The 22,922-nt window shown below is 36.1% G+C and overlaps 3 protein-coding genes across 3 annotated transcripts; 2 read left to right on the forward strand and 1 right to left on the reverse strand.

Annotated features, from left to right (window-relative positions):
* The first annotated feature begins 101 nt into the window (after positions 1 to 101).
* Positions 102 to 2,413, forward strand: LOC112058258 (cyclin-Y-like protein 1). Its single transcript, XM_024098966.2, has 2 exons — positions 102 to 258; positions 349 to 2,413. The coding sequence occupies exon 2, from the start codon at positions 465 to 467 to the stop codon at positions 1,473 to 1,475; it is 1,011 nt and encodes a 336-aa protein (XP_023954734.1). The 5' UTR covers positions 102 to 258; positions 349 to 464; the 3' UTR covers positions 1,476 to 2,413.
* Positions 1,749 to 4,664, reverse strand: LOC112058259 (uncharacterized). The gene is made up of 3 exons (XM_024098968.2): positions 4,073 to 4,664; positions 3,238 to 3,498; positions 1,749 to 2,950 (listed from the first exon to the last, which is right to left on the reverse strand). The coding sequence occupies exons 1-3, from the start codon at positions 4,371 to 4,373 to the stop codon at positions 2,781 to 2,783; spliced, it is 732 nt and encodes a 243-aa protein (XP_023954736.1). The 5' UTR covers positions 4,374 to 4,664; the 3' UTR covers positions 1,749 to 2,780.
* A 2,224-nt stretch (positions 4,665 to 6,888) lies between these two features.
* On the forward strand, positions 6,889 to 15,458 carry LOC112058260 (uncharacterized). Its single transcript, XM_024098969.2, has 4 exons — positions 6,889 to 7,355; positions 8,918 to 9,109; positions 9,974 to 10,185; positions 10,498 to 15,458. The coding sequence occupies exons 1-4, from the start codon at positions 7,177 to 7,179 to the stop codon at positions 11,649 to 11,651; spliced, it is 1,737 nt and encodes a 578-aa protein (XP_023954737.1). The 5' UTR covers positions 6,889 to 7,176; the 3' UTR covers positions 11,652 to 15,458.
* The last annotated feature ends 7,464 nt before the right edge of the window (positions 15,459 to 22,922 follow it).

Consider the following 22,922-nt stretch of genomic DNA (forward strand, 5'->3'; position numbering starts at 1 on the left):
CTAAATTGTGTCTATTACTTTCTATGTCTAGGTAATATATATAAGCCTATGTGAGGTTCAACAAGGCTACGAGTTAGAACTCAGAGCCAAGTTAATATATAAAAAAATTCATTTGACATTTCTGTCAGTGTGCTAAAATGACATTTAACTTGTAAATGTCACACATTAAAAATTCTTAAAAATGTATTCTGGTCTGATTTTCTCCTTTAAAATTTAATATATATTTATTAAAAAGTGGTATGCTGTAATAATTCCAAGGTTCGGTGGAATCAATGTTAATTATTACTCAATTTATGTCAAAAATCAATGACGGCAGAGGTATCAGAATGTTAATTTCTTTTGTTGCAGATACTATGGGCATTATAAGTCATACCAGCGGTTCGGCATTCTCTTTACGCGTTTCAATTCGTGCTTGAAGAGTGATAATGTATTATTAAATATAACTTTATCTGTACTGTTAAATAATGGGTAACCAGAACAGTTGTTGTTGTTACCGGAGTCCTTCGCCGATCAGGAAAGATATAGTGAAGCTTGAAGACTACCTTCCGGAGGGCGAAGTCAGTTCCAACAATATCCAACACATCAGCGAGAGAGAACCTGATGACGGGGACATTGACCCTTCCCAGGATCCTATTGCAGGTACAATTTTTATGGAACGGTCCAAAGCATCAATTGAGAATGGTATTACACGTAAGCGTAGTCAACATCAGATAGCTGAGAATAAATTAAAAAAAAGCAGTTCCTGTTCTACTATATATCTAGATGATAGCACTGTGTCCCAGCCTAATTTGAAAAACACAGTGAAATGTGTTGCACTAGCAATATATTATCACATAAAGAATAGAACTTCAGAACGTAGGCTGGATATATTTGATGAAAAACTGCATCCATTGAGTAAAGAAGGAGTAAGTGATGATTATGATAAGTATAACCCTGAACACAAGCAAATTTACAAATTTGTAAGAACTCTATTTAATGCTGCTCAATTGACTGCCGAGTGTGCCATCATTACTTTGGTATACTTAGAAAGGCTTCTTATTTGTGCTGAGCTAGACATTGCCCCTTCAAACTGGAAAAGAATAGTTCTGGGAGCCATTTTGCTTGCAAGTAAAGTCTGGGATGATCAGGCAGTTTGGAATGTTGATTATTGTCAAATATTGAAGGACATCACTGTGGAAGATATGAATGAACTAGAAAGACAATTTTTAGAAATGCTACAATTTAATATTAATGTGCCCTCAAGTGTATATGCAAAATACTACTTTGACTTGCGTACTCTTGCAGAAGCTAATGATTTAGCTTTCCCTAGTGAACCTTTGAGCAAAGAAAGAGCACAAAAATTGGAGGCTATGTCGAGAGTAATGGAGGACAAAATATCTGCAGAATTGGTTAAAAATGGTATTAAAAAATGGTCAAGTTTAGACAATGTCAATTCTGGTGCAGGGATAAGACGTAGTGTGGCCATATTATCTTAAATTATTATTTATGAGCCTTTGGTATTTAGTTTGATATCAGAGGTTTTACAATATATGGATCTTTTGTATTTGGAATATTTTCACCAATGTTGAATTGGTACTATGCATGGGTACAGAACATAAAAACCATAATTTACAAAGAATGTTTTTAAGGAGTTGCCAAATATCAAGTTGAAGTATATGTTGTGTATACTGTCCCGAGTGAAGTAAGAGAATTAATTGTAGTATATTGTGCACAAATACCAGGGAATTGTATGGGAGTAATAATAGTCATTCTATACAAGGTTTCAGTCATCGTTTAATATTAATTATTATTATTGATAGTTCTTAAAATGAAAGACTTGCAAAATGAGGTCCAATATTTTTTGTATATCCATATTTGTTGTTTTGCTACTTAATTCTTATACATAACTTATGTTTCCCTTTTCTTTATTGGCTTAAATTTTAGTTTATGGTAGTTGTAACTTTGAAGCACTAATAAGAAATAGTTGGCTTCCAAAACTATGCTGCTTAGTATTAACTTAGTCTTCTATTAGAATGTACAAGTGCATTTGACTGAAAAAAGATCTTGTGATTGTTGTATGAATGCTTTAGTCAACTTTTATTATATTTTTAGTTTTAACAGTTATTGCATTTAGGCTTTGACATAGTTATAATTATATATAAAAATAATTATATAAACTTATGCCAAATTATTTTATAATCAAATAATGATGAATATTAATTTACAGATAACTGTATTATTATGCTCGAAAAATAATTTTCATGTGAAAGATACAATATTTATATTTCATTATACAATATTATAGGAATTGATTAAGTTGAACTATTATAAAAGCAATTAACATTTTGTGAATAAGTTATGCAGTCCATACTTTATGTATCATTAATGTACCTAATTAAGCAAAATAAACATTTTATATGAGACTTTCAATTGATATTTTTGTTTTCTTTACATGCTTTAATCCACTTCTAATATAACATTTATGTAATTTTTTTATACATATATATAAATATTTTACACTACATACACTTAAAATATTGAGACAGCAGTTGTCAGCTACAGGTAAAAGTAAAACATGCAGGCAGTAAACTCTTCACAGACACATTAATGCTGCTTGTACTAGAATTGGAAACAATACTTTTAAAAAGGTTTTTGACTGGCTCCTTTAAGATGCATCTATTAACACACTTTCTAAACTACATTATGATATATGAACTATGCACTAGCGAACCTTGCCAGCCTAAATAATATGACATGGGCAGAAGTACTGTTGATCATAAAAAAATCATTTTGTAGAGGTGTTATGCTAGTGGTTTAAGATCTTTAAGGTAGGAACTATAATTTTCTAATATGTCCACAACATCACTGTTCTTATTAGCCTTCTCGTCAAATTCTGATCCCACAGACCACAAAGTTTCCAAATCATATACTTTACGAGTTTTTTCTGAAAATATATGCAGAGCAATGTTACCTGAAATTAAGAAAAAGTAGTTAAAACACCTTCTTCTTTACTTAAAAGTTAATTTTCTGTTCTTGGTTCCCAAGATTCTTAATGGATTCCTGAGTTTTTATCTCCTTAGGGTTTCAACCATAAGTTTCTGTGCCAATTTTCTTGAAAGCAGTTTTGTGAGGACATTTTATATACAAATTACATAGTGTTTCTTTAGTTGAACTTGTTCCATGTGTGAAAGAAAGTATTTACTAATAAATATGAAATATACATGAACTCTATAAATATATAAAGGATGAAATATTTACCTAAATCCAGAGCCATCCATTCTTCAGAATCTTTGCCTTCAATTCTGGGTATGTGGTCACTTTTGTAACATTTTTTTTTATAAACTTTTCTTACAAATTCAGCTAGGGCCAGCATATGTCTATTACTGCGCGCACTAACAATACACATGTGTTCAACATAGTTTATCTCTGGCGGGACACTTGCAACAAATATGTCTTTAGAATTTTCTCTTTGCAGTAAGTCAACAAGTTCTTCTATTTCAAACACTCCATTTTTTCCTCCTGAAACAATTAAGTATGTTTTTGACAAAAATATGTGGTGTAATCACACCAATGAGCAGGTAAAATAGCCAACTGATGTCACACAAATATTACATCGGCAAAAGTTTGTTGTTTGTAAGTACATTTTAGTCCTTTATGTCTCAACTATTGAACCAATTAGTCTGAAATTTGGAATTTAGATAGATTTTATTCTGACACTAATATTATATAGGGGAAAGTTTGTGTCAACTCCTCAACCTCAACTACTGAACAAATTTGGCTTGAATTTGTATTGGAGATAGATTTTACCCTGGATTAACCCAAAGTCACGGTTCCTGCAGCATTTATGAAATATAGAATTGGTGTCTGCTAGCATATTATGTTTTTTTACATAGCAACCATACACCAACTACTAAACTAGAAGTTACGAGTAGATAACACTACCTATTACAACAATATCTAAATTAGTGTCATTTTTGTGATAATGTGCTGGGCCCAAAATGGTCAGTCTCCTGTCTGTTTTTTAAAAACGACAATAAGCCTTTGCCTTATGATTTACTGGATTGTAACCCCTCACAGCATTTTATAAACTTACGGTCTAAATTTATTCCATCAAATTCATCGCTAATAACAGGATATTTATCTTCCAAGTATATTTCTTCTGCTGTGTTCTCTATAACTGGAGAGTTTGTTTCTGTTATAACTTGATACCTGCTGGCTATCGCTGGGGAAGGATGGTCACTTGATTTTGGGGGATTTCTTGGATTTTGTAAATATAATCCACAATGAATTTGTCGCGTACATAAAACGCTGTTCGATATTTTGAATTTGGAACATCTATATAGCTTACTGATCTGTAAGTTGATTGCAGTTTGTAAAACTATTTTCTTAAACATAGTTGTATACAGTCATTAATGCAAATTAGAAAAATTAAAAAGAGACAAATTTGTATTAAATTAATTGTTTTCAGTATTCAATTTTTTTGGTGTTTGTATTTAAATAACTTTTTAGTTTTTAGGTTACTTTCTCAGAATCAAATCAAAACAATCATCAAGTTCGTATGTCAAATATCAATTGTCAAATGTCAAAGTCAAAAATCAAAATGAACAAATTGAGTATAGTGATGTGACCTTCGCTCGGAGGAATGAACATTGAAGTTTTTGTAGAGATAAAGTTTAGTCCGAATGAAAATGATTGACAACTGACATGTTAATATCGATTCTATCCACCTAATGTTCCAAATGTATGTGTGTATGTATGTAATATTATTACGTCTGTGGTTCTCTGTTACCTCATTTTATCATTCGACACTATAACACTTTATTAATTGGAATTCATCAATAAACAACTTTGACTATTTAGACTAAAATCAATTAAAACATTCATCAACATAATCTCAAACTTGTACCGACTAGTAAATCTATGATCTCAAAGCCTACATGATTTATAGATATTAGGCATTTTCTTTTATTTCTGTAATATTCTTCTTCGCCTTCAATTAGTCATGAATAGAGAATTTGCGGACAATAGTTTAACTTGCGAAGATTGAATCCATGACCATTCGATGAAGAGTCTATTGAGAGTGGAGCTATTGAGGTATAAATTAGGTGCATGCCTTCAAATTAAAGATCATTTAATTTGAATCCATGCACCCTGTACCTATACCTAGGATAACTATATCTATAAAACAGAAGGTTTAGTTGCTACGCTATATTATTTTCTTTACAATTTGCAGGTTTTAATCTTCCATTTCATCATTAGCAACCCATGTTCGGCTCACTGTTGAGCACGGGTCTCCTCTCAGTCAAGCTTAGACCTATAGTCCACCACGCTGACTTAATGCTGATTGGCAGACTTCACATACCTACGTATAGAATTAAGAATAATCTCAGTTAAGCAGGTTTCCTCACGATATATTTCCTTCACCGTTTAAGACAAGTGATATTTAGTTTCTTAAAATGCACATAATAATACCTGAAAAGTTTGAGGTATAAGTCCCTGATTGGATTCGAACCTTTTTTTTTTTTATTCTTTACAAGTTAGCCCTTGACTACAATCTCACCTGATGGTAAGTGATGATGCAATCTAAGATGGAATCGGGCTAACTTGTTAGGATGAGGATGAAATTAACACCCCTTTCGGTTTCTACACGACGTCGCACCGGAACGCTAAATCGCTTGGCGGTACGTCTTTGTCGGTAGGGTGGTAACTAGCCACGGCGAAAGCCTCCCACCAGCCAGACCTGGACCAATTAAGAAAACCTCAATGGTCCAGCCGGGGATCGAACCCAGGACCTCCGTCTTGTAAGTCCACTGCGCATACCACTGCGCCAAGGAGGCCGTCAAAAACCTAACCTACCTACGTCCTACCTAACCTACCTACCTAAACCTACGTCGTCCGATTCGAAGGCAGAGGTAATATTTACTGGGCTATCACGGCTCAATCTATACTTATAATAAATCTGTAGAGAGGTCAATTCTGTACATTAAATATATTTCCAAAATAACTATCAGGGGGTGATTAGCCAAAAATGCATTCAGTAAAATTATTGTCTGTCTGTTTGTCTGTATGTTCTTTATAGAAACAAAAACTACTTGATGGATTTTAACGAAACTCGGTACAAGCAAGAAAGTAATCATTCTTCATACACCTGGGCAGGTTATAGTATACTTTTCATCACGCTACGACCAATAGGAGCAGAGCAGTGAAGGGAAATGTTGGGAAAACGGGAGATGTTACTCAATTTTTTAAGCTTCCGCCGCGTGGTATGGTCGTCATAGAAACAAAAACTACTCGACGGTATTAACGAAACTTGGTACCAATATCTTTCATACTCCTGGGCAGGTTACAGTATACTTTTCATCACGCTACAATCAATAGCAGCAGAGCAGTGAAGGGAAATGTTGAGAGAACGGTAGAAGTTGCTCCATTTTTTAAGCTTCCGTCGCCGTCGCATGGTAGGGTAGGGTTAGAGTAAGGGTAGGGTAGGGGTAAGGTTGGGGTAGGGTAGGGGTAGGATAGGAGTAGGGTAGGGGTAGGGTAGGGGTAGAGTAGTGGTAGGGTAGGGGTAGGGCAGTGGTAGGGTATTGGTAGGGTAGGGGTAGTAGTAGGGTTTCACGCGGACGAAGTCGCGGGCGTCCGCTAGTCTTACATAAGATTTAAATAGATTTCGTCGGTTTTAAATTCAGTTTACATTTTTAACCGACTTCAAAAAAGGTGGAGCTTCTCAATTTGTCGGAATCTTTTTTTTACGTTTGTTAATAATTCGTTTAATGCATATTCAAAATAGGTCATCTTATATATATCTTCTTCACTAGAAGCAACGCATTGCCTTAAACTTGTGTTTGAATATAGCAATATTTTATTCGTAATTTTCCATTTTGAGACTATTCATAGAACTATTATAGCTACCTTTACAAATAAAAAATACAATAAAACTATGCCACAGGACAGGACTTATCAGTAAATCAACAATTTTATCTAATCAGCTGAATGTATTATCAATACGCGTTGGCTAGTCTGAATAAAACTTTGTTCATTTAGTTTTTGTCTCAGGAACAAATAATATTTGTCTTCATAATTATACTTTTGGATATGTGTTTAATTAGTTTGAGGATAATTATTAAGATGTGATTTTTATTAGTAAAAAGATTTTACAATGAGTGCAAATGGTTGAGTTTTTAACAGTAGAACGACACGATGGTATGCGAATTGGACAAAGAAGTTTCTGGTGAAATCCTGGGATGGAAGCTGCCAGCATGGCAGGCTTTGCTGCTGCACCGTGTGATGCCATCTTGCGGTGGACTTGTCGTTTATCTAATGGTCATTTGCTACGATTTGTCACTTATTTATGAGCAATTTAGGAATAAAGAAAATACGTGAGTTTTTTTTACTTTTTGTATGTTGGGTGCATATATGGTAGAGGCTGCATAAATATTAGGTAGCATATAATGCAAGGTAGATAGATACCTTAGTCTTTTGCGCGACTATTGTCTAGGCTAGGTAGGTAGATGTATATTATATATAATATAAAAAGTATAGGTGCGTCATTTAAATCTGAATCATTAAAATCCTTTGATTTATATAAACAGTCATTATCATTATCAGTAGGTATACTTTAATGGTTCACTACAGGGACAAGCCTTCATCCATAAGCAGAGGGATTATGGAGTTTAGACCCACCTCGATATCGGGCTTAATATATATTTGACTACATAACTATCACTATCAGATATTAATGCTATTGAAGTTGGGATGTAGCACCAACTTCCCAACTGCAGGCTATAAGTTTTATACAGAATATTTCAAGTGAGATAGGCTTTATTTTCATAGTCCAACCAACAACTCGAACCCAGGACCTTGTGATCCGTAGTCACATGCGCTAACGACTAGGTCAACGAGGCATTTAAAGTAGGTATAGCCACAGTAAAAAATATTCTGTGGTATAGCTGATATTAGTTATGCATTTAATAATCTATATTACAATCAAACTCGATGTGCAATGTTTATCACTAAACAAATAATAAATGAAGGTAGAAATGTCATTCCATACCTAATTTATTTTAAATTATTGTATTGTTTTTTATAAAATGTTAAACAAAAGATATTAACTATAGGTATATTTATTTGTTCCTAACCTTTTTAATTTGTTTGTTGATAAAGATACACATCGAGTTTGGCTTTAGGTAGGTAGGTAGTTCAGACCAATTACAAATTCCTCTATGGTAGGTATATATTATTGTTGTATAAAATATGTGAAAAACAATGTTTAATCGCTTATAAACATATTAATTACTAGCGGACGCCTGCAACTTCGTCCGCACAAAATTCAGTCATCCACAAATCCTGCGTAAACCATGGACTTTTCTGGGATAAAAATTAGTCTATGTAGCTCAGTGACCTCCTCTATCTTCCAGTGATACTTCCATCAACATCGGTTTAGATGTTCCAGTCTCTAGAGATTAGCCCGGACAAACAGACGGTCAAAATTAAAAAATAGATTGTTTTTTTATTGATTTTAGTATCGGAGTGTTTTATTTGAAAAAACACATTTTATGTATTTTGAAATAACAAACAGACACCTAAATTTTATTTATATGTAATGTTGTATTTGTATCAGTGGTGGCTTAGAGCCCTAAACAAAATTAGTTAGGGGGCCAATAGACGAGTGGCAAATTGGCAAATCCTGTAAAATCTCTTTAGTTTTTTTATTTACTCTACCTTAACTATTTCACCATAAAGTATTGCTATTTTTACTTTTGTCATTTCTGCAGTTTTTATGGTCGTTTTCCCGGGAAGCACCACCACATGAAGCAGGTAATATTGTAGTGCTTTCACACGTAAGGGGTGTAATAGCAAGAAATCCCCTGCATTCCGGAGGTTCCGTATCATTGATGGCGGTAGCTACGCTCCTGATTGATACAACGTTATCTTTTCTCAGGCTATCAATATTGTGCTTGATGCTAATGGCGTTGCCTGCTCTTCTGTCCCTGGTGTTCACACTGGCCTCTCCACCGCCGGGCCTGCAGACAGAAGAGTCTGCTTTCAGCGTCAAGATAAAGAAGAATGACTTGCTTTGGATCGTCAGAGAATGTTTCAGTGCTCTCTTTTTTCCTATATCTGCGATTGGGAGGTAAGCTATCAGATAACAATCAAATATTTAACCAAAATAATTATTATGTCCATGATATTACTTATTGGACAGGGGATAAGGAGCTTAGACCCACGCTATTTAATGCGAGTTAGCGAGCTTATGAGATGAACAATCACTATCAAATATTATTAACTAGCTTCGCCCGTCCGTGATTTCGACCGCGTGGAATTTAGTTTTTCACAAATCCCGCGGTAACCATGGATTTTTCTGAGATGAAAATGTGTTAATTCAGAGTAAAATCTATTTTCATTCCAAATTTCAGCTAAATCGCTTCAGTAGTAGCGGTGTTAAAGAGTAAGAAACCTCCAAACAAACAAATATCCGTACAAACTTTCGCGTTTATAATATTAGTAGAATGATAATGACCGAGGCTTAGCGTGCTCTACAAGTCATGGGGGTGTAATACTATCACTATCAACGTCCCCACACCGGGTCTAGAACTTTTTACTGAAAATTCCTTAGAATTTCCAAGAATTTTCAGTCGATCTTTGAGATACTTAGCGCGACACAGAACTCGAACCCACGACCTTGTGATCTGAAGCCATACCACAGAAAACATATGTACAAGCATACTCTAATTTACACAACGTTACCTAATAATATGAATTCGAAAGTTTGTGTGAAAACCTGTGTGTAAGTGTGTATGTTTGTTTCTCCTTTGTGCAGCGGCTACTGAAGTACTGTTCATCCCGGAAAAATCCATGGTTCCCGCGGGATTTGTGATAAACTGAATTCCACGCGGACGAAGTTGCGGACGTCCGTTATTGAATAGATTAAAATTTCTGATCGGAGACAGCTTTCCTCTTGATAACCTCTGTGGTAAGATCTAGCTGTTTCTTACAGATATTGCTACTTGATATTCTGGTGGATAGAAGCGGTTTGCGCCTCCCGCGCGCAGGACGAGCCTCGCACGAAGGACGCGATCACGCGAGCGCGCGCCCCCTCGTCCGTGGAGCTCTACTTGTTCCTGCAGGCCTTCTTACACTGCGCACCCATCGCTGTTATCAATATACTAGACATGCTGGGACGTTATGCCAATCCGGACTTTGATAAGCGTACGTATATGATGTGTGTGAGCAATGCATGTTCTTTGTTTTACTACAAATATTGTTTTGATAAACACATGTTCTGTTGTTACCTACGTACCTACTTAAACGTTAGAGAGGTCTGTATTGACGTTATAGTATTCACTATTCCCGGCTGGAAATTGTATTTTTCGTGCAAAGTTTGTGCCTAATGTTTATTACCATTTTATAGTCACGTTCGTTCTTTATCTATTAGCAGAATATTTACGGAACGTATCAGAATCACTTGAGATTATAATAACGTATAGGAATTGGTTAATTGATGGAGATTTTATTTTTCAGTTAATTTGCAAGCAGTTAGCTTGATTGCTTCGTCTCTTCGAATGGCAAGTACGGCTACAGTGTATCGGAGATTTGAAAGGGAAAAGTTGTGCGGCCGGAAATATCCATGGGGATCTAAAGCAGAAGGCCGAGTTGAAAACGCAAATGAAGACAACGTCGATCAAACGAACAACAACGATCAAACGAAGACCAATTACGAACCAATAATCAAACGAGATTCGTTCACTTCGCATAAGACGCACGACAACCGGGAGCAAGCGAATAGTGATTTAATACAATTTTCCCCTCGGAGTTCAGAAGTTCATGAAACATTTTACGACGATTACATAGATTCGAGTTCAGACTTAAGTTTGGGGGATTTACCCCCTGTTACTCGCAACGAGAACTATGACAGTGACGATGAATACGTTCGACCTATCTCCATTATAGACCGAGTAGCCCCGCTCAGGCGTGCTACACAATACACAATTGAAACCGTGTATGTTCCTCCGCCGCCGGCAGTGCCTGCGCCGCGGCCGGGCTCGTTCGCCGTGTGGGCGGAGAAATTAGTTGAAAACGCCGAGGCGATCCCCACCTGGCTGTCAGCACCACCCAGGAGAAAGCATTGGGAAGTAATTCAGGACGAGCCTGACCTTCCGCAAAGAGTACCGCGAACCTATTTGCGCGGTCTGCTGCCTCAGGACGCGACGGCTGCACTGGTTAACTTTTTAGGGTGGTATTCATTTTTCGTAGCCCGTTTGATATCCATAGCGGCGTTTATAGATTTCTTTCCATTTTTAGCCATTTTTCTTTTAATGTGTCACTATCAGGTGATGTTATTGTTTCTAATAGTACCACAGGCGAGCACGGTGAAGAGAGCTTTCTATGTGTTCCTTGCATTCGTGTACTTGTTTTGCCTTATGGAGTTTAAGATTCGTTTCCGCCACGTCCGCGTGTGGCATATGTTTTGGATCATTCTCTGCACAGTGGAGATCGTATTATTCATTTCACTGTGGGCGACTATAGATAACAATCTTCACAATTGGTGGAAAGGATTTGTAGTGACTGTGACAATTGTTAGTATGGTGTTAAGTTATTTTCTCTTTCTTGTATATTTCTTGTTACTGCAACCTAGAGAAACTGTAGTCCATTTAAACAGGGTTGTTAAAAAGTAAATCATCAATTAGACATGATTAGCTTTTCTACCTCCCACGATAAACTAAGACAATAACTAAGATAAACACATCTCTATTATTGTCTAAGTATACTTTTGGATCACCGTTGTTTCGTGTTTTAGAAAGAATGACGTTGACAGATCTATTTATTGTTTTTCCTAAGCGAAAACCCATAAAAGCATTGCGTAAGGTTTACATTTGCGCCTAGAACATTAGCCCCGTATGTGTTGTTGTATGCTTCTTCTATGCTGACATTCCAAAAGGTGCATGGCGTAATACACTTATAGCAATAAACATAATGCTTTGTGTTCCACTTCAAAGAAAATACTACGCTTCTCGGCTGTGATTGAAGTCTTCCTTTTCGGCAGCTGTACAATTTTTAAGCATTTCCCCTTTGTCTTGTTATTTATTTGATACTGGCAAGTGCCTTCGATCTTGTACGATTTGCTTTTAGATTGAAACGTTCAGTATGTCAAAAGCTTAAATTAAAAGTGTTTTCTTTATATAAAGATTAAGAAATACGAATGTTATGTTAATGGTTAGGGCAATGTTACGTGTCTGCTTCGCTGGTTCAGTGGTAGTTCCTGTTGCTTCGGATCACGAGTTCCTGGGTTCGACTTCGAGTCTGGGTCGAGCTATGTAATAGGGAGCTTTTCTGTCTTCTAAGAAATTTGAATAAACATTGGGAGCCCGGAGTGTGGAAATTGGTGGTGTAAGTAACCTCCGTGCTTCGGAACCGGTAATAGGGTGGTGGACTCCTAATTATTAAATAATATTTTTTTCAAAACACTCCCTTTGATAAAGTTTAGTGTTTACGTGACGTCTTGAAATAATTAAATAAAATATGGACCTTATTGGTCTCAAAAAAATATAATATTTCTTTTCAATCTAGTAGAACGCTAATGAACAAGATGTTTTTAAGACCCTTTTAAAAAAGAATCAACTAGCCTATTATAATTAATATCTGATAGTGATCGTACAAATAATCTAACAATTTTTGCAAATGTTATGTTAGAAGACTAACTTGTCATAGAATAAAAAAGTACCTACATACTTACAAAAAACAAAAGTTAAGTATCTATTGTTTCAGTTACCATATAGGTATCTTATAATAAAAGGATAAGTGCCTTTTATTATAAGATCTGAATGATTTAAGATCTGAATTGCAATGGTATCTACTTTAATGCAGTCCTCCTATAATATACAACGTGTCCCAAAATTCAACGATAAGCGGGCGCCAAAAGATTGACCTGCTCATGAGCACTTAAGGAAAAATAATAAAAAAAATATACCTAAATTTTTTTTTTAGTTACAAAATAAATTTTAAAATTCTTTGAAAATTTACACCTTGTATGATATTTTGAACTACCGCAGCTACAATTTCTTAAATATGCTTAAGATTTTTTTTGTATCGGAACCTAAGTAGTACTACTATTCACCACAACTCTTAAAAACACCACAATGCCCGCAGTTTTTACACAAAAAAAAATCAAAATATTTTTTTTCCCTCAAATTTTTAAAGATTTTTACTTTCAGTCTACTTTGACTCATGGTCTTGCAAAAAAAAGTATGAACACCGCTATGGCAAGTTATTTTCAAAGTTGACGCAACTAATCAAGATTTCAAAATAGTATAATACCCTAGGATAACTAGTCACAAAAAAAAATATGCGTACTATTTGTAAACAAGAACCAAATTTCTTAATTGTTCTTGTTGTTAGTAATAAATTTTACTATGTTCCAAAAATGTGTTTGTTATTTTAATTACACAACATTAAAGTAAATGTTCGAATTGTTTTCCACCGGCATTAATACAGGCACGACATCGCCTTAAAAACGACCGTTTTATTTTTCGCGCATATCTTCTAGCATTGATATGTGCCGCAGCCTGAGTGATTTTTTGCCGAAGCTCGTCCAATGTCGTAATCGGTTTTGCGTAGATCCTGTCTTTGAGACAACCCCAATAAAAGAAATCCAGGGGGTTTAGGTCGGGTGATCGGGGTGGCCATAGGATAGGACCAAGTCGCCCGATCCAACGCCCCGGATACTCGTGGTCTAGGTATTGTCTCACAGGACGAGCGTAGTGAGCTGGGCAACCATCATTTTGATACCACATATTTTGAAGGTCGCTTAGGGGGACGTCTTCTAGTAATTCTTGCAAATCATTTTGTAAAAAGTTCAAATAACTGTCCCCATCTAAGTTTCCTTGTAATTCAAAAGGCCCAATCACTTTTCCATTTAAAATGCCCGTCCATAAGTTGACCTTAAATTGATATTGGGATTTGTCTTCTCTCATCAGGTGCGGATTCTCATTGCTCCAGCTGTGTAGGTTGTGAAGATTTAAATAGCCATCTTTCTTGCAGGTTGTTTCATCCGACCATAGTACTTTATCCAAGAACTGAGGATCTTCCCGATGCTTTTGAAGCATCACTCGGCAAAATGCGATCCGCAGTGGATAGTCCCGTGATAGTAACGTTTGTACACGTCTGTAATGATATGGGTGTAGCCGATGACGTTTTAGTATTCGATGTGCTGAACTTTTTGGGATTCCCGTAGCTGCTTCTATGGCACGCACTGAGGTAGTTGAATCAATGTTTATTTCATTGAGAACTTCTTCATCGCATTCCGATCTAGGTCTTCCAGCGTTTCTTCTAGCTGACGGCAAACGACCCTCCGAAAACGCTTGATGCACATTCATAAATACCCGATAATCTGGATATCTTTGAGCGTTTGGGTACCTTTCTCGATACAATCTGCTAGCAGCGTTAGCATTGCACCGACATTCTCCATAAATGAGATGCATGTTAGCGTATTCCATCGGCGTGTATGGTTGCGGCATGATAACGCTAAACAGTCCAAAATACACCAAAAGTCCAATTCACAAAACACAGGCACAGTCCAAAATAATGCCAGGTCAGTTCAGTTTGCAGATCACTTAAGTCCAGTCCAAAATGCAAAGCCAAAAGTCGTTAGTACGAGAGCCACGTCAATTGAATACGGAAAGTTGCGCAGTAAACAAAGGAGCAGAGCGTACTGACTTGCTGGGAACAGGATTTTCTTTACCTGCATCATTGTCATTCAACAAAGAACATCTGTCTATCCCTCTCTAACGTATACTTATCGCTATCTTTCTCTCTCTCTCTCTCTCTTATTTTTAAATGTTATCGTTCGTTCCATTAAAATTCTAGGAAATTGCAACGTATGACTCACATCATTTTGTGCATAAAGTAAAAGTGATTTCTAGGAGCAAAAACATTTTAGAAATTTAGTTCTTGTTTACAAATGGTACGCATATTTTTTTTTTGCGACTAGTTATCCTAGGGTATTATACTATTTTGAAATCTTGATTAGTTGCGTCAACTTTGAAAATAACTTGCCATAGCGGTGTTCATACTTTTTTTTGCAAGACCATGAGTCAAAGTAGACTGAAAGTAAAAATCTTTAAAAATTTGAGGGAAAAAAAATATTTTGATATTTTTTTGTGTAAAAACTGCGGGCATTGTGGTGTTTTTAAGAGTTGTGGTGAATAGTAGTACTACTTAGGTTCCGATACAAAAAAAATCTTAAGCATATTTAAGAAATTGTAGCTGCGGTAGTTCAAAATATCATACAAGGTGTAAATTTTCAAAGAATTTTAAAATTTATTTTGTAACTAAAAAAAAAATTTAGGTATATTTTTTTTATTATTTTTCCTTAAGTGCTCATGAGCAGGTCAATCTTTTGGCGCCCGCTTATCGTTGAATTTTGGGACACGTTGTATATATAAAGCTGTAAGTTGTACAATTACATTTTTAAGATTTGTAAATAATATTTTTTTAATCACATAAATGCGGTTTTAATGTTGCTGTACCTGGTTTTTTTTTCATTTAATTTTAACTAGCGGTTCCGGTCAAGCTTCGCTTTGATTTATGTGCTCTTCTCCCTTACTATACCCCTAATTTACCCATATCCTACCCCATTTGATTGTTTGTTTGCATCTGTTATCGCCGCGTTGCAACGACGTTTGTGCAGCACAAACGGCAGCGAAGACGTTTCATAAGTCGAGTTGTCATGCACGCAGTGACCAATACACGATCAGTAATATTCGTGGATGCTGCAGAAACTTGAGAATAATTAATTGATCGTCAATGGCGTCTATTTTAGCCATCCACATCTCTTGTTGTGTAATTCTTTATGGGTTGCTTGGGATAGGCAGGGGTAGTGACTTGAGTGGAAAAGGGGAGTGTTTGTTAACAGTCAAAGGCGCCTTTAACCCTACACACAACGTTCACAAGTGCGTGATTTCACTCAAGATCATATCACTCTGCCATTCTAGGGTCTTATATTGGTTACAGTAGTTGTCCTGACAAATGTTGTGAATCATAACCTATGTTCGATATTAATTTCCTTATTTTTGTAATCACTTTTGAGTCTGCTAACACATCGAATAGGCTCCGAAACTACTGAACCGATATGAACAATTCTTTAACATCTTACTGTTGGGAAGCTACTCTATCCACGGGTGCTATAGGTTACATTTTATTTCCGTATTCCTACAGAAACGGAAACTATGCGGGTGCAACCACGAATGCTTATAGTTATCTATAAGCATCAAATGGATTATCCATACGATGAGTACTCATATTTTATCAAAACACAGATCGTCATTCATTCATAAGAGCTTGATGACGTGAATCATATTTTTAGTCGAATTATAATTTCGTCGGGTGGCTATCAAATTGCTCATCAGTTATTTATAGATTAAGTGTAACGTATAATGTTAGAAACGGCACTAGTAGGTATGTTATATTTATATTTCGAACGCGTGAAATTCAGTTTTTTTTACTAATCCCGCGGGAACTATGGATTTTTCCTGGGTAAAAAGTGACCTATATGTATGTCAATATCTCTATGTTCTAGTGAAAGTCCTATTAAAATCAGTCCAGTCGATCTAAAGCCCGGACAAAAAGACAGACAGACAGACAAAAAATTTATAAAAGCTTGATTGTGTTTTAGAATCGTGTAAATAACTGTAATCACTTGAAAATCACACTTATCTTAAAATCACAGACAGATGTTTTATTTATGTGTAGGTATTGATTATTAGGAGCGGACTTTGTCCATTTGGAAATGTAAATTAGAAAACCACCCACCTTGGAATTTTATAGGACAACTTCCTTCCTAACTTACCTGAATAACAGAAGTAGGCAGGAATCAATTGGTAAGCTGATGAGGACGTGATAGCCTAGTGGATATGACCTCAGCCTTTCAATTCGGAGATCGTAGGTTCGAATCCGGTCCATGGCATTGCGCCTCCAACTTTTCATTTATGTGAATTTTAAGAAATTAAATATCACGTGTCAAACGGTGAACGAAAAAACATGTGAGGAAACCTGCATACCTGAGAATTTGCTTATTTGAAATCTGTTAATCTGGACTTTTGGCTAACCCCTCTTATTCTGAGAGGAAACTCGTGCTCTACCGTGAGTCGAATATAATATGGTTGTTAAGCTACCTACCTCTTTACGACTAATTGAAAGGGTAAAGGAATATTGGTCGATTAAAAAAAAATATATATATAACAAATAAATATTGCAAAATTTTAAAAAGATCAAATGAATACCTGACTAAAATACCATATTTAATTTACTTATCTATTATTTAGAATTGCTTATACGTCTCATGGATCGGTCCGATCGATTACAACGGGTTTGATTTGAACCCGGACCCTGTTACGAGTTTATAGCATTTGCATCGGTACGCCAAAGAAAAAAAAAACCATCACATCGAACCGACGCGACGTAACCACTGTTATTTGTGATTAATGCTACGAATAATTTCCTTAATACCGTACTTATTACCATCTTTAATACATTCGTTGCAAATATAATTTCATGGAAATTTCTGCAGTAATGTTCTTAAGTATCATGCATGAGGCGGGCGAGCGGGCATGAGGCGCGGCGCACTTTGATGATTATTTTTTGCTAATTCACCGTGCCCTGTCGATGGAAGTCCGGAGATGAGAGCGGTAATTGCAGTCGGGCGGCGGGAGCGATATTATAAGAACATACTAACATACTTGAAGATATACCTACCTACAATAAAAGAAAATATAATTTTAATGGGTCAAGCTAGGCAATTAAAATCTTTGAAGAAATCAATCACTCTTTAAAGCATCCCAACAACATCAGAATCGCAAAAATATAACAAGTAGTACCTACTAGGTAGGTACCTACAGGTAAATAATGTTGAATTTTGTACCTAATGGTAATGATGAATATCTATTTGGTACCAAAGTCGTACCTATATCTATATTTAGCTATCTACTAATATTATAAAGAGGTTTGTTTGTTTGCATTGAATAGACTCTGAAACTACTGAACCGGTTTAAAAATTTTTAGGAAAAGAAATGTTGGGAAGCTACACTATCCTCGTTTTCCTACGGGAAAGGGAACCACGCGACATCTGCTATCTACCTATAAAATTAACAGGAATTATTAAATTATTGTGCAAACTTTGTCCATAACGTGATATATTTGTAGTCTGAAATGAAATAGAAACATCTGTGAGAACCAAAGAATATTGTGGCAAGTTTTCCTTTACTTATAAATAAATTTCTAGCCATATTTGTCCCATAACCACTAACTACTATATCACTTGCCGTCTATTGCCTGTTTAAAGATACATTATGATCTCGCTTGCGATTGAAATTAATCGGCCACAAATCGTCGCAGCCCTGAGTGGTGGACACAATGCAGCGAGTAGGAAGGGCATAAATAAACGCTGGCTGTCGGCGGCTGTCGGCGGCGGTCGGCGGAGGCTCGCAAGGCGCTCGCCCGACCGACGCTGCAACCCGACACTTCTTGTACTCAATCTTCTATACTAATTTGCACACTCGGGTGTAGGGTTGCGTTATTCATACTCCATAAAAATATTAAAAATGCGAAAGTAAGACTGGCTGTTACCTTTTCAAAGCTAAACCACTAAACTGATTTGGATAAAATTTGATATAGAGACTTATTGGACCTTAGAGCAGAACATCCTCCTCCTCAATGCGTCGTGTTTCTTATCTCATCCTCCTCCTATTTACTGAGGGTCGTGACCTCTAACACAAACTTGCTTTATGACCATGTTGCGCCATGTGGCTCGGCTCTTTGCAACTCGCAGAGCCTTTTGTATCTTGGAGACGAGAGTGGTGCGAATTTGGTCAGACCAACGCATACCGAGTTTTGTAGTTATTTGTACTATGAAAAAAAAAAAACCAACTTCTACACAAAGATCAGAATTCAGTACAGAAGATCTGCAAAAGTCGAGCTGAAACGCTAATATGTTAAAATACAATCACGCCTAAATGGAAAGCAATGATGAGGTCTATGGTCGGCCTTGCTTGCCAAGAAAGTGCTATTCACTCTTGCTTTGAAGGTGCTTAGATTGAAGGTGACAATGAAACACAGACGCCGGTAGGGCATACCATCCTAGAAATTCGTATAAGAAACGTTGATGTCAAAAATTTTGGTCCGGATTGCCAAGAATGTCAATGACATATTTTACCTAGCCCACAATTTATGGCGTCTCGCTGTATTGTGGTAAAAGACATATGGTGTCTCTAAGGTTAACTCAGACTTATAAATTGGGACGTTAGTAAATATACGTCGTGGGCTGAATGACATCAGTTCTAATGCATCCGTTTAGTTGAAATCCACATCCGGGTGACGAAAGAAATGGAAAGAAATTATACTTTTCATTTTTTCTTTTTAATTCTTCTTATTCTTATTCTTCAATTGGACAACCCTGATGCGTTCAGGCTCTCGAGTAGAGGCGGAACTCCACAACGGGCCGCGTTGTGCTCGCCCGGCGATAAATCGAATTTTGCTGAGGACAGCGCGTTGTCCGCCGCCGAGATGAACGTGTGTGATAGTTCACTCATTTCATTCCATATAGGTATATGTATTTGTAAGTTATTCATTTATTTATTGAAAAAAAGAATAGGAAAGAAAGATCTTTATTTTTATGTAATGCCACATATAAAATTATGAAATTCTAAATTATATTATGCCTTAAGTGTCCTCTCAAACAGTGGAGCAATAAAAAAATGCCCTGCGATAAGTGGCATAACCTAGAAAAAGGCACACAACTCCGCATTTTTCCACCTACTTCATAATTAATAAAGGAAGTATTTTTTTTAAGATATAAGCTAGCGCCTGACTGTAATCACGGCTGATGGTAAGCGATGGTGCAGCCTAAGGTGAAACGTGGTTTGCCTATACAAGGTTTTTTTGGTAGGTGGTAAGCTAGGGAAAACCGAAAACTCATCTCATATATTTGCAAAGATTTTACTAGGTACTTCCCTCACATCAAGCATTCCCGATGGTGTATTCGGGATGTTTGCTTGAAAATAATGTATGATTATGAAAGTGAATATCCTTGGTTCATTGGTTAGGCGATTTGCGGATCAATAGAATCTCCTTTATGGGTCATACTGTGACGTGTCGAGGTTTATTTTTCTTCTAAGAAATTCTCAGTAGCAGCCTTGAGTTGGGAATTTGGTGGAGTTATAATTCCGTGCCTTGCTGATCAAGTTCATTATCATTATCACTAACATTTTAATACAGTATAATTTCCAAATGAAATCACGGGCCTATCTATCAAAATTTTAAACATTTTGTAGCAAAATCTCAATCTGGTATAGGTACCTACATCGTCCACGTATTGTTAGTATTTGCTTGGATTAAAGTATTTAAAATCCAAAGCAAGCTTTGGAGAAATTGTTGTAGGCAGCTAATATTAAACAACACTGTGAGATGGTGAAAACAAAAAATCTTGTCTAACTTTGTTGTTTGTGGCTTTTATCTCAGACTAAGGACAAAACAAAAGACGTAGGATGAAAATTACATTTACCTACTCGTACATCTACCTAAGAAAGGATATCTGACCACAGAACATCGAGGTAATAAAATATTTTTAACAAGCTTAAGCACTTATATTATCTACAAATTACAAATCATTAATTATCCGCAAGCGCAAACTTCAAATACAGAGTGCTTTGTTAAGCTTATAATATATTTGGTTATCTAAATGATCACTAAACAATTTGATACAACCGCATTACAAACTGTTACCGCCATGTACAACAATAGTTGACTTCAAAGCCTCTTAGATATTTGCAATAAATCCACCTATAGTACCAATACAGTGGATTGTAAATAGCCAATACACTAAACATTACATTAGACAGCTATACAGATACAAATAGTCACTTGTAATTCGTTGTGTAAAATCTCCATGATAATACAAGATTATGCTTATACCTATCATACCTTATAATTTTATTGTATGAGAATTTAATGTTTAAATTATGCGAATTATTATTATTAATGGGAAGTGGCCTTTTGTTTTATTATCTAATTGATGCTATAAATGACTTATTGACCTATTATGTATGCGTGATTGCAGTCAAATGCTAGCTTATATAACAAAAAAACCTGTTTATACCTTATTGTTTTATTCGTCACTGTTTGAAGTGGGGAATCGGCAGAGTTTAGCTAAAATCTTTGCTCTGTTCAGCACTGAAGAGTTTATTAGAAATATCCTGGGCGAAGTTTACGTCTGGGTATGTGAGACTCGTTGGCTGAGAAGCAACCAGATTACGCTAAAACGCAGCCTGCTGCATTAGGAAAGTCAATGGATTCCTTGTTGCATTTACCAGAGTCAAAAGAAAGTTACGTACTCTATTAGAATTACGTTATTTTTAAAAAGCAATAAAGATAATGTGAGATATGTTTACACGCACAAAGTTCAAGAATGTTAATCAATAAACATCAACTGGTCACGTAGGGACAATGCCTGGTGATAGTGGTATCTCTAGCTCGCTGCGCCCTCGCACACATTTCTCCGCAACCAACTCCGACGATAACATAATGACTTTCCACATTGACTCATGCACGTCTCCATCTCATGTATATCTGTGTACACAAACAAATAAACAAACAATTTAAGTTCTATGAACTGTACAAGGCGATACTAAATTTATGTCACGAGTTATCTGGAATGAATTTTGTAATGGCATACGTTTTCCGTTCCTCCGTTTGCACGATATATGTCGAAGCCAATTACGTTATTATGTTTATAGATCTATACATAATAATCTTATAAAAATATCTCTTGCTAAATCTTAATCCCTTCTTCTCCTTCCTAGCGTGGTCCCATTACGTGGGGACCGTTTTCCGGCATAATCTCGCACACTTTGCCCGATCTTGGGCATCCTCCTTGACTTTGTTGGTTGTTTGATGACTTGTTGTTGTCTCACGTTAGCGTTTACGATTTTAAGCCAGCGCTTTTTCGGGCGACCTCATGGTTTAGTTCCAGGAAAAAATCTCACTATCTCTCTCTAAATTTTACAGCGTACAAAAAATGGAAAATCATGCACATTTTTTAGGCAAATGTAAAATAATTATGAATTAATATCAATTTACAAAAAATTGTAACGTTTTTATAATGAAATAAATATTTTATTAGTTTCAAATAACGAAATCTACTTTGAGTTTTCTTGTACATCCCCGTAAAGGTACAATTACCTAAGTTTATCCTCATTAGATTTAACATGTAAATCATCATCAGACTGACTAATTTCTTATATCTGAGCGCTTTATGCAAGAGAGAACTTTAGAGTTTTTTCGTCTATTTTATTTTTATCACGCAATTCAATTATCGCATTGTATTCTTCTTTTTGGCACAATGACGCAAGTGTTGACGTGGCGAGATTAACCAATTCGTTTGTTGGAGATAATGTTGTAGTGATTATAAACCAATCGAACGTTTGACCACACACGAAGACTTCATTGACGTCCGCGGCAAAATTACCTGCACGTAGTATTACAAAAGGATGTACTAAATCATTGTCTAGTTGGACAATTATTTTGACGACCTCTTTCGCGCAATTGGTAGTTCAATTTCCTGGCACCGGTCGGTTTAGGATTTAATGGTAATTTAATTTCTGGTGGTAGGCTTCGGCCGTGATTAGTTACCACTCTGCGGGCGAAGATGTACCGCCAAGCGATTTAGAATTTAGGTAGGTAGGAAAAGTCAGTGGTATGGGTAGCATAAAAATTCTCTTCCAAGCAAGCCCGCTTCCATCTTGGACTGCATCATCGATTAACATCAGGCGAGATCGCATTCAAGGGCTAACTTGCCATGGAAAAAAAAAACTATATTGGTCACAGAACATGACACAAGTACTTATCTATATATTGCAGAACTTGCGATAAAGAACCTTCTACCCTTCGTCGTTAATTGA

This window comes from Bicyclus anynana, chromosome 3 (assembly GCF_947172395.1).
Source record: "Bicyclus anynana chromosome 3, ilBicAnyn1.1, whole genome shotgun sequence".
NCBI classification, from domain to species: Eukaryota; Metazoa; Arthropoda; class Insecta; order Lepidoptera; family Nymphalidae; genus Bicyclus; species Bicyclus anynana.

Coding starts and splice junctions, on each gene's coding strand:
- LOC112058258 (XM_024098966.2), top strand. CDS start 465: ATGGGTAACCAGAACAGTTGTTGTTGTTACCGGAGTCCTTCGCCGATC.
- LOC112058259 (XM_024098968.2), bottom strand. CDS start 4,373: ATGTTTAAGAAAATAGTTTTACAAACTGCAATCAACTTACAGATCAGT. Junction 3,499..4,072: donor TGATGGAATAAATTTAGACC/GTAAGTTTATAA, acceptor TAATTGTTTCAG/GAGGAAAAAATGGAGTGTTT. Junction 2,951..3,237: donor ATGGATGGCTCTGGATTTAG/GTAAATATTTCA, acceptor TCTTAATTTCAG/GTAACATTGCTCTGCATATA.
- LOC112058260 (XM_024098969.2), top strand. CDS start 7,177: ATGGTATGCGAATTGGACAAAGAAGTTTCTGGTGAAATCCTGGGATGG. Junction 7,356..8,917: donor TTTAGGAATAAAGAAAATAC/GTGAGTTTTTTT, acceptor ATCTTTTCTCAG/GCTATCAATATTGTGCTTGA. Junction 10,186..10,497: donor CAATCCGGACTTTGATAAGC/GTACGTATATGA, acceptor TTTATTTTTCAG/TTAATTTGCAAGCAGTTAGC.